This window comes from Tursiops truncatus, chromosome 3 (genome assembly GCF_011762595.2).
Source record: "Tursiops truncatus isolate mTurTru1 chromosome 3, mTurTru1.mat.Y, whole genome shotgun sequence".
Lineage (NCBI taxonomy): Eukaryota > Metazoa > Chordata > Mammalia > Artiodactyla > Delphinidae > Tursiops > Tursiops truncatus.
In genome coordinates, this window is record NC_047036.1 from 115,573,885 (window position 1) to 115,589,647 (window position 15,763).

The following is a 15,763-nucleotide window of genomic DNA, read 5'->3' on the forward strand; positions in this document are numbered from 1 at the left end:
TGGCCTTCATGCTTCCATTTAATGGCCAGGCCAGCACTGCCCAGATGATGCCCAGGCCCCAGTGGGGAAGTCCTCCCTCCTAGCTGGTATCCCCTGAAGAGCCCACCCCAGCCGGTGCCCCTCAGCCTCACTAGCAGCATCCCGGTCTAGTCCCAGTGGCAGGGGCAGCCTCATCTTAGCTCCTTCAGCAAGCTGTTGATAGAGCCCAGGAGTTCCCAGAAGTAGCCCTCATCCTCGCCATCCTGGAGCTCCAGGGCAGCCAGTGCCTGGTACTCAGCCTGGAGGATGACCAGCGTCCTGTTGAGCTGCGGGTCCTGACGGTAGCGGTCCCGACAGGTGGCCAGGAGGGCACCCAGTGTTTGTAGCACCTTTTCGCGGGCATCGTGCTCTGGCAGTGCCAGGAGGTGGGCAGTGATCTCGCACCAGCCCTGTTCCTGAAGGCCTGGCAGGAGGTGCACCTGGCGGTACTGCTGCAGCTTCTCTGGGGACGTCTCCCGCATCAGCTCGGCCTCCTCCTCAGCAAACATCTGCCATCCACACGGCCAGGGGCCAGGGTGTGGGAAGGGGAGAGAACACACAGAGAGCAGTCAGCCCTGCCTTTTAGACTCGAAGGCACATGGCTGACCCATGAGTCTGCACCCTCTTCCTCCTTCCCCTTGGGCCTCAAAGGCCCTTCATGGGAGAAGGCCAACTGGACTCATAGCTTCACACATGCTCTCCAGCCCATCCATATGTCCACCCATCTGTCCATCCATCCACTCATCAAAAACAACTGTGTAATGTGCCAGGTGCTGGAGAAACCAAGATGGAGACATGGTCCCTGCCCTCAAGGAGCTCAGGATCTATCAGGAGATTAAAAATTAACTGAGTAAGTCCTAAATATCATGATACATTTCATCCAGCAGGGTGGTGTGGAGGCAGACAGTCTGGATTCAAATTCCTGCTCCACCACTGACAGCTGAATGACGGAATGACCTTGGGCTAGCACTTTGCCTCCCTAAGACCCAATGCCATCATCTCTTATGTGGAGGAGAGGACGTAACCCCTTCAGGACTGTTGGGAGAACTCAGTGGGACAGTGACCATGCAGCCAGTGCCCAGCACAGAGAGCACACCCACAATGTGAGCTTCGCCATCAACAAACGTTAGCTGTACCAGCAGCAGCATCACATCACCATCACCACAACTACAGATCCACTCCCTCACAGGAATTAGGGCACGGGCGACAGAGGAGGCTGGCAAGTCCCTGAGCCTTGAGGGGCTTGTGGGAGTTGACCAAGGGGATAAGGGTGTAGGGTCCACAGACACAGGAGGGTTGCAACAATAGGCCTGGGCCCACCTCATGTTTGAAGACCAGCAGGCTGTTATGGTCGATGGGGCACGAGGGCCAGGCTGGGGCCCAGAATGCTCGGAGCCCTGGGAGTCCCTGGCCATTATGCTGAGGGCCTGGGGAGTTGAGGAAAGTTTGGGCAGGAAGTCACATGCATGGCCTGTGTCTGGTAAGTGCAGAAACCCAGCCCCATCAGAATATGGTGGGAACCGATCCTGCCAGGCTGCCAGAGGAAACACCTGAAACCCGACAAGTTACCAACTTATTTCACAATGCAGAGTACTAATCACTATACGATCACGGCAAGCCACCAGGAGTCTACCAACTTATTTCAAATGTCAGAGGAAGGCTATGCAGAGATGGAGGGTCGGCAATGGGTAGAGATGTCCCATACTGGTTGTACTAAATGTACTTGCAAGAAGAAAGAAGAAATCACTGCCCTAACTCCAGGGGAGGATGAGGCATGCAGATGACAGGGAAGGCAAGAGGGAAGCCCAGAAAAAGATCAGGGGCCACAGTGGAGAACCTGGTGGCTGTGGCGCTTGTTGGAGCTGGCAGAGGAAGCAGGGGAGGAGGGGGGTCAGCATCCTGGGACAGAAAAGGCTGAGAGGGATGGAGTAGTCCTTTCCTAACCTACTCCCAAGTCCTGCCAGCTCCACCTCCAAACACATCCCAGTTCTCCCAGCTCTCTGCCCCATGGGCGCTGCTCCTCACTGCACTTTTGCAGTCTCCTGCCTCCTGCTCCCAGCCTGCATCCTCCAGTCCTCTGACAGCAGACAATGACACAGCCCCAAACCCTTCACAACTTGGCATTTCTGATGATAAAGACTGACTCCCTTCACTGGGACTTGGAGGCTCTTCAGAATCTGGCCCTGCCTGCACTTGGGCTCCTCCCCACACATGCCCTCACTCTGGCACCCGTCACACCAACTCTCCCCCAGGATCTATGTACGTGCAGCTCCCACTTCCAGGCACCCTCTCACCCAACACTGACTCCACAGTCAACTTGACTCACCCCTCATTTCTCACTCAGCACCTCCTTTGACTCCCCAGAAGAGGTTAGGGCCCTGATCATAAGCCTCCAGGGCCTACATGCTCTAGGAGATTCTCTGATAAATGTCTGCCTGAAAGCACCAGGAGGGCAGGGATCATGGGGCTGGCACAGCACCGGCAGGGCAGATACCCAGTCAACACCTGTGGAAGGAACCAGCGGGCAGGTCACCCCTGCGGCCCTTCAGCTCCAAGAAGGCACGAGAGGACGTGGGCTCATGACCACAGGAGGGCATCCCAGCTCTGCAGGAGCCCAGATGTCAGGGCACAGTTTCTTAGTGGAGGGCCCACCAAGAGCCAAGGGACAGAAGAAGAAATGCCTGGGGTCTGGCAGACCACAGAAGGGGTAAGCCGGTGAGCCAAGGACCCGAACAATCTGAGAGGTGGTCCCATACTCTCATGGGAATTCTGCCTTCAGCTGCTACCTCCCGACACCAAAGATGCCCTCAAGGTGCATGGCACCCCCCGGTTGGCAACCTGTCACACCTCTACCTTCAGGCAGCTCTGGACCCATCCCCAGATGGGTTTGGCTAGTTTGATTAGCTCTTTATTCTCTCTGAGAAACCATAAGAACAAGAAGCCCTGACTGCCTCAAGTGTAAAGTATGGCTGCCATCTGTTCTAACACTCTCTGGCTGAAACTCCTCCACGGTCCTCCACCTGCAGGAGCATGGCTGTCTCCATACTGTTTGCAGAGAGACGCCACTCCCTCCCTGATCTTCACAGCACCCCAAAGCCTCAAAGGTCGGCTCCGGGGCCAGCTGACTCAGGGGCCTGCCTCTCACCAGGGCAGCCTTGGTGAGACTGCCAGTGGTAGCTCTCCAGGGATGAAGCAAAGTCACGGTGCCCGCTACGCCAGGGCTGGGGGCAGCAAAGAGACACCCAAGTCACAAGGGCAAAGTGATAGGTTTCTCCCGGGAAATGCCAAGCCTGTGTACATGTCCTTCCCCTGGCTTGCTGGCCCACTCCCAGGATGTCAGCTGTGCCCTGGCCTTATTAATTGGACATGAGGACCACATGGCTGCCTGCTGTTCTGAGAAACAGGGTTTCTGCAGCTTAGAGGGGTGGAGGAAGAGAAAGGGGGAGAGGGGGAGAGAGAGAGGGAGAGGCTGAAAGACAAGACAGGACAAGAGAGACAGAGTGAGTGAGTGCACACACACAAAAGCCAACAGGTGGAGAGAAAAGCAGCAACAGACAACCCTGATCCTTGGCCTGAGGCCTGGCGGGAGGGGTGCGCAGGGGAGGGCCAGGGAGGAAGGGCTGGGCCCCTCTTCCTCCAACATTCAGAAGTGGTTTCCAGCGGCTGCCCAGCCCTGCTCCACTAATCCGCAGTTGGCTGTAGGGAGAGTGTGGCCCCAGAGAGGCAGCTGAGAAAACCCTGCCAATGCTCTGCAGCAGCTGAATTAAGAATCAGCCCTGGCTGGTTTTAGCCTCTCCTTAATTAAGATACTTCTCAGGCTCAAAAACACCGAAGTGGGCTGGGGACCAAGTCTCCTCCCAGATGGCAAGCCCGTGGGTCCCTGGGTCCTTCAGTGGCAGCCAGTCTGAGCCCCTGCCCAGAGCCAAAGCTCCCAGAGGAGGCACCTCCAGGTTTCTAGAATCTTAAGATTCAGCATCATTCCAGCCCCTGGCTCCTCAGTCTCCTGGCTGCTGTGACGGCTCCCAGACACAGCTGCTCCTGGTCACCCGCACCCTAGGTTTCAGCCAAATGACCTTTTATTCCATGAAGGGCTGATCCTGGCTGTTTCTGGCTTCTGGTCACACTGACCCTTCATCATGCTAACCCCTGACCACTGCCAGTGCCCCCTCCTCCCCTCCCACTCCTCACCAGCCCTCAGGTTTTAGCTCAGCAGTCACTTCCCACAGGACATCTGCCCTGACATCTCAGAAATCCTGGGCTCCACAGCATTCCTGTCAGCCCAGCTCAGGGCTGGCATGTTTGCTCAGGACACTCAGCTATGAGGATGTAGGGAATGGATGGAAGATATGGGGAGTGGGGAGGGTCAAATGGCCAGAAACAAACACAAAGCAAAGTGCACGGGAGGCAGGACAGGCCTGGGCACTCACCTTCTCAGTGACCAGGTCGTAGAGCAGAGTGACCACGCGCACGGCCAGCACCTCCATGCCCTTCTCCTGGACCAGACTCCTCAGCACCTGCAGTCCCCCCAGCTTCAGGAACTGCTGCTGGGCATAGGGGAAGTGTCGCAGTAAGGAGCACAGGGCAAACAGAACCTGGGGAGGCACAGATCCAGATGGGTGAGGGGCCACAGAAACTAGGCCTTGGGGCAAGCACCCAGAGGTGCCCCAGCTACCCCAGCCCAGGTCCCATTCTTCCCGGCCCCAACCACCACCCTTGGGTATAGCTCACCCCAGTACCCAGGGCTGTGAGAGCCAGGAGAGATATCAGACACCTTCAACACCACCCAGTGGACAAACGGAGGCCCAGGGCAGGAAACCAGGGTGTTGAACCTGAGACTGCACCGTGGGAGCAGGCCTCCAGAAGCCTCACATACTGCTGTGCTGCTTTAGGTGAAGGGGACCTCTCCCCCTACGCCACCCAGCGGATGGCCACTCAGGCCCCCAAGGGTGACGTGTACAACCCGGAAAGGGACCCTTGTCTTTTAGGCTCCACGGGTGTGCTGGGGTCTGGGCGGGAAAAAGGCAGCAGAAACGCACCTTCTTCTTCGCAGTGAGAGACTGCTCCGTGGCCAGAACGACCAGCAACTTCTGCAAGGCTCCTCCCTCAATGGCCTCCACCTGGACCTTTGGGTTGCTGGAGGGGGAAGCACAGGAAAGCAGGACTTTACACCTACTCACCAACTTGGGGGCACGCCCCTGGGCCCAACCCAGGTTAAGAGGGCTACCACCACAGCAGCCATCCCTGGGGAGGAACAAGGTGCACAGGGGGTGTTCCCACTCTGGACAAGCTAGAACTTATCTGGGGAAACAAAAACAAACTGGTGTAGGTCCACCTGGGTACAATGGCCTATGGCACAGACAACAGGGCCAAGGGCCCCAGGTCACTGTCCACTCCCTATCAGCCAATGGGCTGGGGTGATCTGGGAATGGAAATCACCGCTACCATTTTAAGATCCCTCTGATGCTGAAGGTGCTACTTCAGTGTCCCTCCTATGGAAAGCCTTCCTCCACGCTCCTCAAGCCAGCCTTACGTGCTTCCCCCTTCCATGATCCCAGGTGCATCACACTCTGGGGGAATCACTAACGATCTGTTCCCTTCAGGGTGTGTAGCTCCAGGGCCAGGGACCCCTTCCTCTCTCTCTCCTCCTGGGTGGAGCACACAGACAGTATAGAGTAAACACTTATGGGAGGGAGGCAGGCAGAAAGAACAACATCCAGGGAGCCTTTGCATCCCTGAGTAGATCCTAACCCAGCTGCCTCCCTGCTGGACTCTCCACTATGTGACAGCAGCTACTATGATTGTCCCCGTATCTCAGCACTCAGCACAGGGTCTGCCATGGCGTAGGGCCCTGGAGAGTAAGGAGTGAATGAAGCAACATATGTGTACAACCATGACTGACTGCATCAACCAACAAACGGGCAACACTGAAACACAAAGAACCCAGAGCTGCCTCTGGAACGCCAGTCCCCATTCTGGGCTAGAGAAAGAGTGATGAGCTTGGGGCTTCCCTGGTGGCGCAGTGGTTGAGAATCCGCCTGCCGATGCAGGGGACACGGGTTCATGCCCTGGACTGGGAAGATCCCACGTGCCCCAGAGCAGCTGGGCCCGTGAGCCATGCCCGCTGGGCCTGAGCGTCCGGAGCCTGTGCTCCTTAACGGAAGAGGCCACAGCAGTGAGAGGCCCGTGTACCACAAAAAAAAAAAAAAAAAAAAGAGTGATGAGCTTTAAACAAATATTTCAGGCAAAGCGCTCATGGATGAAAGGATGGGGGTCCTGGAGGGTGAGACCTCCTCTAGGGCAGGGTGCCAGACAGGGACACGGCTGGGAACCCCTTACTTTCTAAGATCAAACTGATGATGAATTAAGGAGCAAGTGCCAAGCGCAGAGATCTGTGTAGTTAGGCCTTCGAAGAAGGTCAAGATTCCTTCATCGGCAGCGTATGAGGCCTCAGAAAAGAAAGGTGGCAGGCATGTAAAAAGCCTGAGACCAGCAGCAAGGGGAGAGGCTGGACCAGAGGTGAGACAGTGGCTGTCACCCTCACCCAGACAGCAAGCACACAGAGGGCACCCAGTCTCTTCTGGGCCCTGGCTGCCTTATCTTAGCATGGCCACCACAAAGTACCCTGGAGACCCAAAAAGCACCTGTTTCTCCTAACCCACAATCTTAGCAGGGGGCCCTCAGAACATCTTGGAGAGTACGGCAGAGTACAGACAAATCAGAGAGTCGATTCCTGATCCAAAACCCAGAGAAAAGGGGAGGCAGGTAACAAGAGAGAGAGCACACTGCTGCTCACAGGAGAGGGCCTGGCACACAGCAGGCACCCCATACAAGCTGGCTGGATGGTATGGTAATGGGGCCCAAGTGAGTCCTTGATGGTCCACCCACTACTCCTACCAGGCCCCAGCTTCAAGGTTCGAAGCAGACTTAGCACATGGAGCCAGTTTTCCTGCTGTAAAATGGGAGGCGCCTGCATCCCTCTGCATCTTCTCTGCAAAAGGATGCGCAGGGTGGGTGCCGGCCTTTCCCACTGCAACTTCACTTGTGTCTGAGGAGCAGCCTGGAGATGCACTGGGGTCCCTGGGGAAGAAGGCTGACAGCTCCTCTCCAGATAGGCAGGTGGGCGCCAATGCAGGGATTATGGAGCTGAGCCTCTTCCCTGCCCCCTGCTCCCCCACCTTGAGAAAGGCAGCTACTTCATCAAAGCGTGAGTTAATTAGGGCTGTCTCTGCCGTCATGTGTCTGAGGAACACTCACCCACAACAGGCAGGGTCTAGGAAAAGAAGTCGACCACGCTGAGAAATTCACACAAACGTCAAACACAGTCTCCCAAGGAAGGGGGGCTGTGAGGCCCAACATCTCATCAGCCTCAGGGAACAGCACCTAGGAGCCCCATCCCCAGTGGGCCTGCAGAGCAGCACAGACAAGGCCCTCCAAAGACGTCATGTGAAGCTTCATCCTTGTCTACAGATCTGCTGAGAACAAGACCCAGAAACAATCACCTGGCTAACCCCGAAAGACAAGCTCAGAGCTCAGGAGCAGAGGGGCCTCCAAGGAGACCCAGCCTAAGCAGCTCCCAGAGTAGCAGCCCTGTCACTAACTTGGGCAGTATTGGGAGAGGGGAGAGACATGAATAATACTGGGACTCTGCCCACCCAGGTTTCACCTGGCAGAAGGGGAGAGAAGATTCAAACCCCAAAGGGAACCACAGCACAAACAAGAAAACAAACTACCAGGGGCAAAAGGCGAGGGCACATACTGTGTAGGCAAATTCCTAGGATCCTCCAGAGAAAGAATAAGCCAATGGGAGTAAACAAAAGATGCCAAAAGCCAAGAAGATATATGGCTTCCCCAGCATTTTGTCTATCAGAGCCCCAATGTGAGTTAGAAAGGGCCAGAAAGCACTGTCCTAGGAAAGATCTAGAGGCAAGGCACTGTCCAGGCAGTTGCTCAGAGAAGCCCCACGTGCAGAACAGATCCTTGGGGACACTCAGCCTGTTCTCTGCCACTCAACACTCAACAAGCCAGGCTCCACACATAGGAGAGACACCACACCACCGTATTCTACTTACAGGTTTCAGAGTGAATAAATGAACGGCTATGTAATTTTTAGGCTGTACCAGGTGGCTCTGAACCTAAGGTCTGTGGGGGTTCAGAGAAAGAATGTCTGGTCTGGAAGAGCCAGGAGGGCTGCCTGGAAGAAGAGAGACTGCAGAAGACTGGAGTACAAGTGAGGAAGACAGCCTGTGCACCAGAAGACAGGCATGTGCTCAGGGAACAGCATGAGCATGTACAGAGAGGCAAGCAGACCATTCAGTGGAAGGCTGCCCTGAAGAATCATAGAAAACGGGGCTGAGGAGTGCAGCTGACTCCTGACACAAGGGCAGGTCAGGCTGCGCCTGAGGATGAGGAGACACAGGACCCATACCCTGCCCAGCAAGCGGAACCTGCTCCTGCTTCTCCTTCCTCGACACACGCAAGGCAAAATGGGGAGTTGGAAACAAGCACTTCTAGGGCATAAAGACACAAGAGAGGGCCCAGGAGAAGGGCCTGCCTCAGGACAGTGACCCCAGGGTGGGAGATGAGCTGGAGGGACACTCTGAGCCAGGCATAGCTCACGATTCCCAGGTCAGGCCGACTGTTACGTGGTGTGTGTCGGTATCTGCCCAGCATCCTTTCTTCCTCACCAGGCACTGACACCCCTTTCTTCCCTTCCACTGATGGCTGCCTCTTCCACTCCTTGTGGTCCTGAGGGGGCAGGTCCCAACCCCGCAGGGAGGGCTTATGGCCCAATACTGGCTCATCATATCTGCCCCCCACCAGGCCCTCCGTTGGTTGCCGAGGACTGGCAATCAGAGCTTTTCAGTCTTCTACACTGGAGTCAGGACAGAGAAGTTCTCTTCTTCACAAGGTAGGTAGGTTGCTGTAAGCCAGAAGCACCTATAGCCATGCCAATAGCAGCCAGGTCCCATCCCAACCCAAACCATCCCCATGGAGGGAAGCCATTTAGAGCAGGAAAGAATAGAACTCAAACACAGGAGAAGTAAACCAGAGAGAAAAAGGGAAAGCCTGGTGCCTTTTGCCACTTGCGAAAATCACTTTCATAAGGCAATGAATTTACTTTTTCACCTGCAGCAGAGTCCTGAAAACTTGGGTAAGTAGAGCAGGACCATGGGCCAAATGTGGGCCTATGGCTGAGTGGGGCCAAGTGCAGCCTTAGCAGCCCTGGGCCCACACCCTGACTGGCGTAAATGAGGGAACTCACGTAACTCTGAGCTCTACCCCAGGCTTCAGGGCTTCAGTGGCTCCACGGACACATCAGGGGTTCCATACAATACCCTTCCGAAAAAAGGCTTTTAGCACCACCCAGTCAAAGAGGCTGAGGAAACACATCAGGAGGGTAGGAAAAACCAGGCTAGCATTTCCAGATGGCACTCAGTCCATCCAGGCAGGGACAGCAGAGGAGGGCTTTTCTTGAGCAATCTGCCCTAGAGGGGCAGACACCAACATGCTCTCAGAACCCCTCTCTCTCCAGGCAGCTCAGCCTTGGGCTCTGAAGGCTCACTGCTATGTTTTGGGGGAAGAAATGCCCAAAATAGCTCAGAGTGAGGTCTACAGAATGTGCCAGGGTGAAAGTCTGGAGAACTCTTGGTGAGAATCCTGTAAACAATGGCTGATGACCTTGGGCAAGACCCTTCACTTCAGTTTCTTCACCTGTGAGGCAGAGCTAAAACTACCTTGAGTTAAAGATAGAATAGCTAATGAGTGCCAAAATGCTAGACAATACATTGTGACTGAAAGATTATAATTATAGTGGGTTTGCTACACAAAGAGGCCAGACCATATCCTTGAGAACACTGCTTTTATTCACCCCAGATGCCCCAGGTACATGTATGCTGGCCTCATCCCCCTCCTAGCCTATAGACTCAGGACCGGAGCTGTGGCCCACGCCTGAGGGTGGGGGTAGGGGTGTCTTGCTGGCTGGAAGATGGGTGTCCTGACAGCTGGGGATGTGAGTGAGTTGGAAGGGCAGGGGCCTGGCACGCCTCTCAGCGACATCAGTGGCGCTGGTGTGCTCAAAGTCAACAGAAGGATATTAAGGACGTAGCTCGTCTCCAATGAGATAAATGAGAATAAACCTTGTTCAGGGCTAAGCTGGCTGGACTGAATAAATACCATTAGCACTTGGATTACTGGGATGTTCACAATCAGCAGGCGAGTCAGCTGTCTGTGTGCAGAGGGATGGCAGCAGCTGCTACTCTGTTAATCTTGAAGGCGGGGGGCTGGCGGGGTGCACGCAGAAATGGAAGTGATTGCATTTGCAGAAACCAAACGCTCTGGGTCAGGGTGACTGATGTGGGCAATATGCCAAGGGTCAGAGGTCATATTTCAGCTAACCAAGCTGAGCAAGTGTCTAGGCAGCATTGAGGAGGTGGTGGAGCTGATCTCAGGGTGGCCGGGGGGCTCATGAGAATGCTGCCCACTTCAGATTCAGAAGCTGCCCTCCTCCTTCCCTGTCACTCAGGACTCACTACATAATGTTCATGAAAATGTGAACACTTAGTTGTTCTTAAAGCTATTAGGAATTTCAAGATGGTGAGGGCAGAGCATTAAATCAAACACAGGCCCTTTTCAGTGTGGGGTCCTCTGTAATGCACAGGGCCATGAAGCAGGCACTGCTGGCACCAGGGTGTGTGCACAGAAACAGGAAATGCACAGAAATCCTGTGCACAGGTGAATCAAAACAACAAGGGCTAAAAAGGGAGTTTGAATCAGTGGAAAAGGAGAAAAACAAAAAGGCAGAGTTTCAGGACGGGAAATAAGGATTAGGTTGACCGGTTCGACGGGGGCTGAGGAAATACTAAGGTGAAACCCCTGGTGCAGAGCCTGTGTCATCCGGAGTTTCAGTCCAAACCTAGATATCAGGCTTGTCCACGGCACACTGGGGACATGAGACACATGGGGTATGTGCCCTCTCATGAGTCCCTGCAATATTTCTAAGTAGGACAATTATTATTTCTTCTGTCTTCATAACAGAAGAAAAAGCTACCATTGTTCTGAAATGCTCTCTGCGAAGATGCTGTGCAGTAGGGAAAGGGGGCACACCACAAGCTTAATCATTTGTGATCCTGACTGGTGACACTGTGCATGCTCATCTTCTTGCCCAGAGAGAAAGATTCCTTCTCCGATGGCCTCATCTTATTTGTGCCCTAGCGTGTGGCCTTCATCACCTGTGAAACACAAGGACTTGCAGGATGTGTACTCCTGAAATAGGTTCATTAGAGATCTATAGTAGCCTGCCATCTAGGGATTAATAGGGTTAAGCATCTGTTAATCAAGATGTGGACAGTTACCAACTTAAATAAAAACAGAATAGGTTCACCAAAAAAATAAATGCCAAGTACAACTCTTCCACATGAAAGTGAAGCCCCCAGGAGAAACAAAACATCCAGCCTGTTACAAGCTTCATACCACCTAGCTGTGGTGGGAACCACATTAGGCCCCTCAGAAGTTCTATCTGAACACTGGAGAAAAGAAGGAGAATCACTGGACCCATTCAAATACAGTCCCCAACCAGATGCCAGTCATTTAAGCAAATGTGGGACACCCACAGTTCACCACAATGATAAAGCTCACAACAGTATCTCTAGAACCTCTTTCCAGACACAAACACACAGAATGATAATCTTTCTACCTCTGGAGAGACAAAGGGGCCGCAGAGGAAGGGGCACTGAAGAATCTTCTTGACATCTCGTAGCTCTCAAACATAGCTCTGCATCATAATCACCTTGGGCATTTCCCCCCTCCCTTAAATCATTTCAGACTGGGCACTTAAAAACTACTACAGAGAATTATACAGAAAAATAACCTACAGAAAAGTTGCAAAATAAAAAAAGACTCCTATCAAGAGTCACCTGTTAACATTTTACTACATTCGTTTTCTCATTTTCTCTCTGTATGTTTATACATTTTTTCTGAAATATTTGAGAGTAAGTTGCAGATCTGATGCCACTTTACCTTAAATGTATCAAGTGTGTATTTCCTAAGAACATAACCACAGCACAGTTATCAAAATCAGGAAATTAACATTGATACATGATCTATAGATATTCAGATTTTGCCAACTGTCCCAATAATATCCTTTTTAGAAAAATAATTTTGGTCCAAGGTCCAATCCAGGACTTACATGATGAATTGAGAAGCATGTCTTTGAATCTCCTTTAACCTTGACACACCCTTCCTTAGCCTGTCTTTGTCTTTCACTACATTGACAGTTTTTTTTTGTTTTTTGGTTTCTTTTTACATTGACAGTTTTGAAGAGTACAGGCCAGTTGTAGAATGTCCCTCAGCCTGAACTTGATGTTTTTTCCTGATTAGACTGAGGTAGTGTAGGTTGGCAAGAATGCCACAAAAGCAATGTCTTGTCTTTCTCGGTGCATCATATCAGGAGGCACATGATGTCATTCAGGCTCACAAGTAGCTGTGTTCACTTTGATTACTTGATCATGGTGGTGTCTGCCAGATTTCTCCACTATAAAGATATTATTTGTCCCTTTTGAATTGATAAATATTTTGTGAGGAGACTCTTTAAGATATGAAGACAGCCTGTTCCTCACCAAACTTTCACCCATTAGTTCTGGCATTCATCAGTAATTCTTATTTAAAATAATTAATACCATGATGTTTGTCAAAGGATGATATTCAAACTCCATCATTGCTTCTATCTGTATTTGTTGGCACTCTACCTAAAAGAAGTTTTCCTTCTTCCTCACTTATTCATTCATTTATATCAGTATGGATTCTTATTTAATCTATGGGTTATAATCCAGTTCTATGATTATGTAAAATATACCTGATTAAGTCTGAAAAAAAAAATAGAGCCTTTTCATTTGGTTTCTGTGTCTTTCTGACACATTTCCATCATTCTTTGAGCACCTCCATACTTTTTGGCACAAGATGTTCTTGTACAAGATATAGTACTTTTCCTGCACCTGCTGTGGAATAAGCCATTTCTCCAAGGAGCACTTCGGGCACTTTCTGAAAATTCTAACAGATTCTAACCCTTACCCTACACATACTGAATCACAGCCTCAGAAGATAGGGCTCAAACACCTGATTTTTCACAAATGCTTCACATGAGCCTTACCAGGAGGCCTGGCACTGATCTGAGAACCAGCATTTGGGATAACTAGATCCAATGCCCAACCTTTTATCCAGACAGCATGTCTGATAACTGGCTGCAAGGTTGAAGATTACAGCAGTAGGGAGACTCATCCTTACGTTAGCTTTAAACTCTTCCAATTGCTAGAAAAACGTCTTCTGTTACCGAGCTAAAATCTGCTTTCATGTAGCTTATATCCACTGGTCCGAATCTGCCCTCTCAAAGTAGAGTCACCTGAACCTGCCCTGACAGGTCAGCCCTTCTGAACCTTAGAAGCCAAATGCCCAGAGAAAGATCCCCTCTCACAAATCTAGCCTCATGGGATCCAGCAGTCATTCTTCATGTGACTCCTGAAATCCTTTGCCTTCTTGACAATGCTCTATGGGACACTGCCCCACGTACTGACAAATCCCTGCAGAGGTGGTATTCACACCTATCCACAGGACTCCCCCTGGGCCAACTCCTCCAGAGTTCAGTGGGCCCAGCCACGCTGACCCAAGGTCATCTGCCCCTAATACCTGAGGCACATCTAGGTTTTTGGCAGTAGTGTCACAAAACTGACTCAACAGTGGGCCTGCCTAGGTCAAATCCCTGCAGGCTGTTCATATCACCCTCTGATGAGTCAAGTGTTCTCCAAAATGGCCCTGAATACAAGTAGAGAAGGTAAAAAACAAGTTACAAATGATTCGGTGGACTGACACCATACTTTTGTTCCTGTGTGGTAAGACTTTTTAAAAAAACAAAACAAAACAAAACCACAAATATGGGTAATTTATAAAATTAAAAATCGAATAATAACAAAATTTTAAATGTTGCTTTGCTACCTGGGCCCTTCGTCCTAGCCTGTCACTATTCTTCTGGATCTTCATTCTGTCTAACATGTTGGTTATCCCTTCCGAATCTGTGTCATCTGCCCCCATGCCCTCACATGAGAACCTGAATGCAGGTTGGACAGGCAGAGTCTGACATGATCTCTTTGGCACATCACTATAGTGAAGGCTCTGCTGACACTTAACCACTTATAAACAAACCTTTATTAGGTCTGATTGTTAAAGACATGCGGATTTGTACCTACTTGATCATCAATTTCTCTATCTGATCTATTTGATTATCATGAGATTCTGACAAATGCTTCTGAAATGCAGATTCCCTCTTTGTCTATAACAGCGGTCTAATCTCCTAGGTTGGCAAATCTTCCTGAAAAAAGAAATTAGAATTAGGAGGGAGCATGAGAGTCTTCTGGGGTGCTGTTAAAACCCTATTTCTTGACTCGGGTGGTAGTTACATGGGTATGTTCACTTCAAAAAAGCCATCAAGTGGTACGCGTAAGATGGTTGTACTATTCTGTAGAAGGAAGGGCAGGAGGAAGGAAGGGATATTAAGCTTTAAATCAGTCTATTTTCATGGAACCCACACTAGCTCCAAGAGATCACCTCTCTTTAGAAATGCCCATAAATGAAGTCTCAATAACTTGCCTTGTTATTTTGAAAAGCAAAACAGTTACCATCCTGCCTCCTTACTCCTCTCTCAGTGATGCTTAAACATTCACATGCACAGGTCTCATGATGATATCATTAAGTTTTCATTTGATGTTTCAGACCCTAACTAATTTTAAGAAGCAAGTGGCTCTTCTCCTTCCTCACACTTTTGGGCTGAAGTTCTTCTTAGCCATGTTTGTTTTACTCTTTCTGGAGGGAAGGCCATTCTTATTAAAAGAGAAGTTAGAGGCAAAATAGAAGAGAGGATGGTGATACCCTGTCATCTGCTACACTGAATCACCTGATTGCAGCAGCGGGCCCAAGGCCTTCCCTGCCATTCCTCTCACTCTGAACAGTAACTGCTCAGGCAGGTTCTTTGTTCTAAGCATCCCAGGTTCCACCCACCTAGTATTCCTGACAGTGTTCTCAGAGATCTACACCTTTGTCCTCAGTTATAGGCCCCTTTATCATCTCTCAGACAAAAGCTCAACTCTAAGAGCTCCCCATGCGGCCTTGTTGGTCTGTTTAGGTGTCTCCTCTCTGTTCCTTGCAGTAATCACTTGTGACTATCTTAAGCGCATTTCATTGTTCAGACTATGAGTCATCCTTCCCTTCAAAGTTCTTGCCCAAACAACATATCTACTTTTTCCTGGACCTTCTAAAATCTGCTTTCTCCAAAACTCAGAGTTCTGCATTTCCCTTGGCTTCTCCAAACACAGCCACTTTCTGCTAAAGTTTCCAACACCTTCACTTCACCAAACAAATCCTTCGTGATGCTCAGAATACATTTTCAGTGAAGCCCTTTTCCTTAATCTTTTGAGAGATAAAACTGTCAGAAAAGTGAGTTAAGAATTAAAGCAATTCAAGAATTGATGAGAGTCTTGTTTTCTGCAGAAGGAGGTTTCCCAAAAGACCTATAGCACCGCACCAACTTGCTTCTGCACCAAGTTTTATAATCTCAATTCAAAAAGCCTCTTCTGACTGTCATACAGAGTGAAGTAAGTCAGAAAGAGAAAAACAAATACCGTATGCTAACACATATATATGGAATCTTAAAAAAAAAAAAAAACTGGTTCTGAAGAACCTAGGGGCAGGACAGGAATAAAGA

The 15,763-nt window shown here is 50.7% G+C and overlaps 1 protein-coding gene across 6 annotated transcripts in view; it reads right to left on the reverse strand.

Annotated features, from left to right (window-relative positions):
* Positions 1-15,763, reverse strand: part of SIL1 (SIL1 nucleotide exchange factor) — a 296,046-nt gene continuing 280,283 nt past the window's right edge. For all 6 annotated transcript variants that reach the window (XM_073801853.1, XM_033853230.1, XM_073801854.1 and 3 more), the window contains 3 exons: positions 5,055-5,151; positions 4,446-4,610; positions 1-527 (listed from right to left, as the gene is read on the reverse strand). In XM_073801853.1, the coding sequence (XP_073657954.1) occupies positions 171-527; positions 4,446-4,610; positions 5,055-5,151 (619 nt within the window). In that variant the 3' untranslated portion in view covers positions 1-170. The remainder of the gene's footprint in view (positions 528-4,445; positions 4,611-5,054; positions 5,152-15,763) is intronic.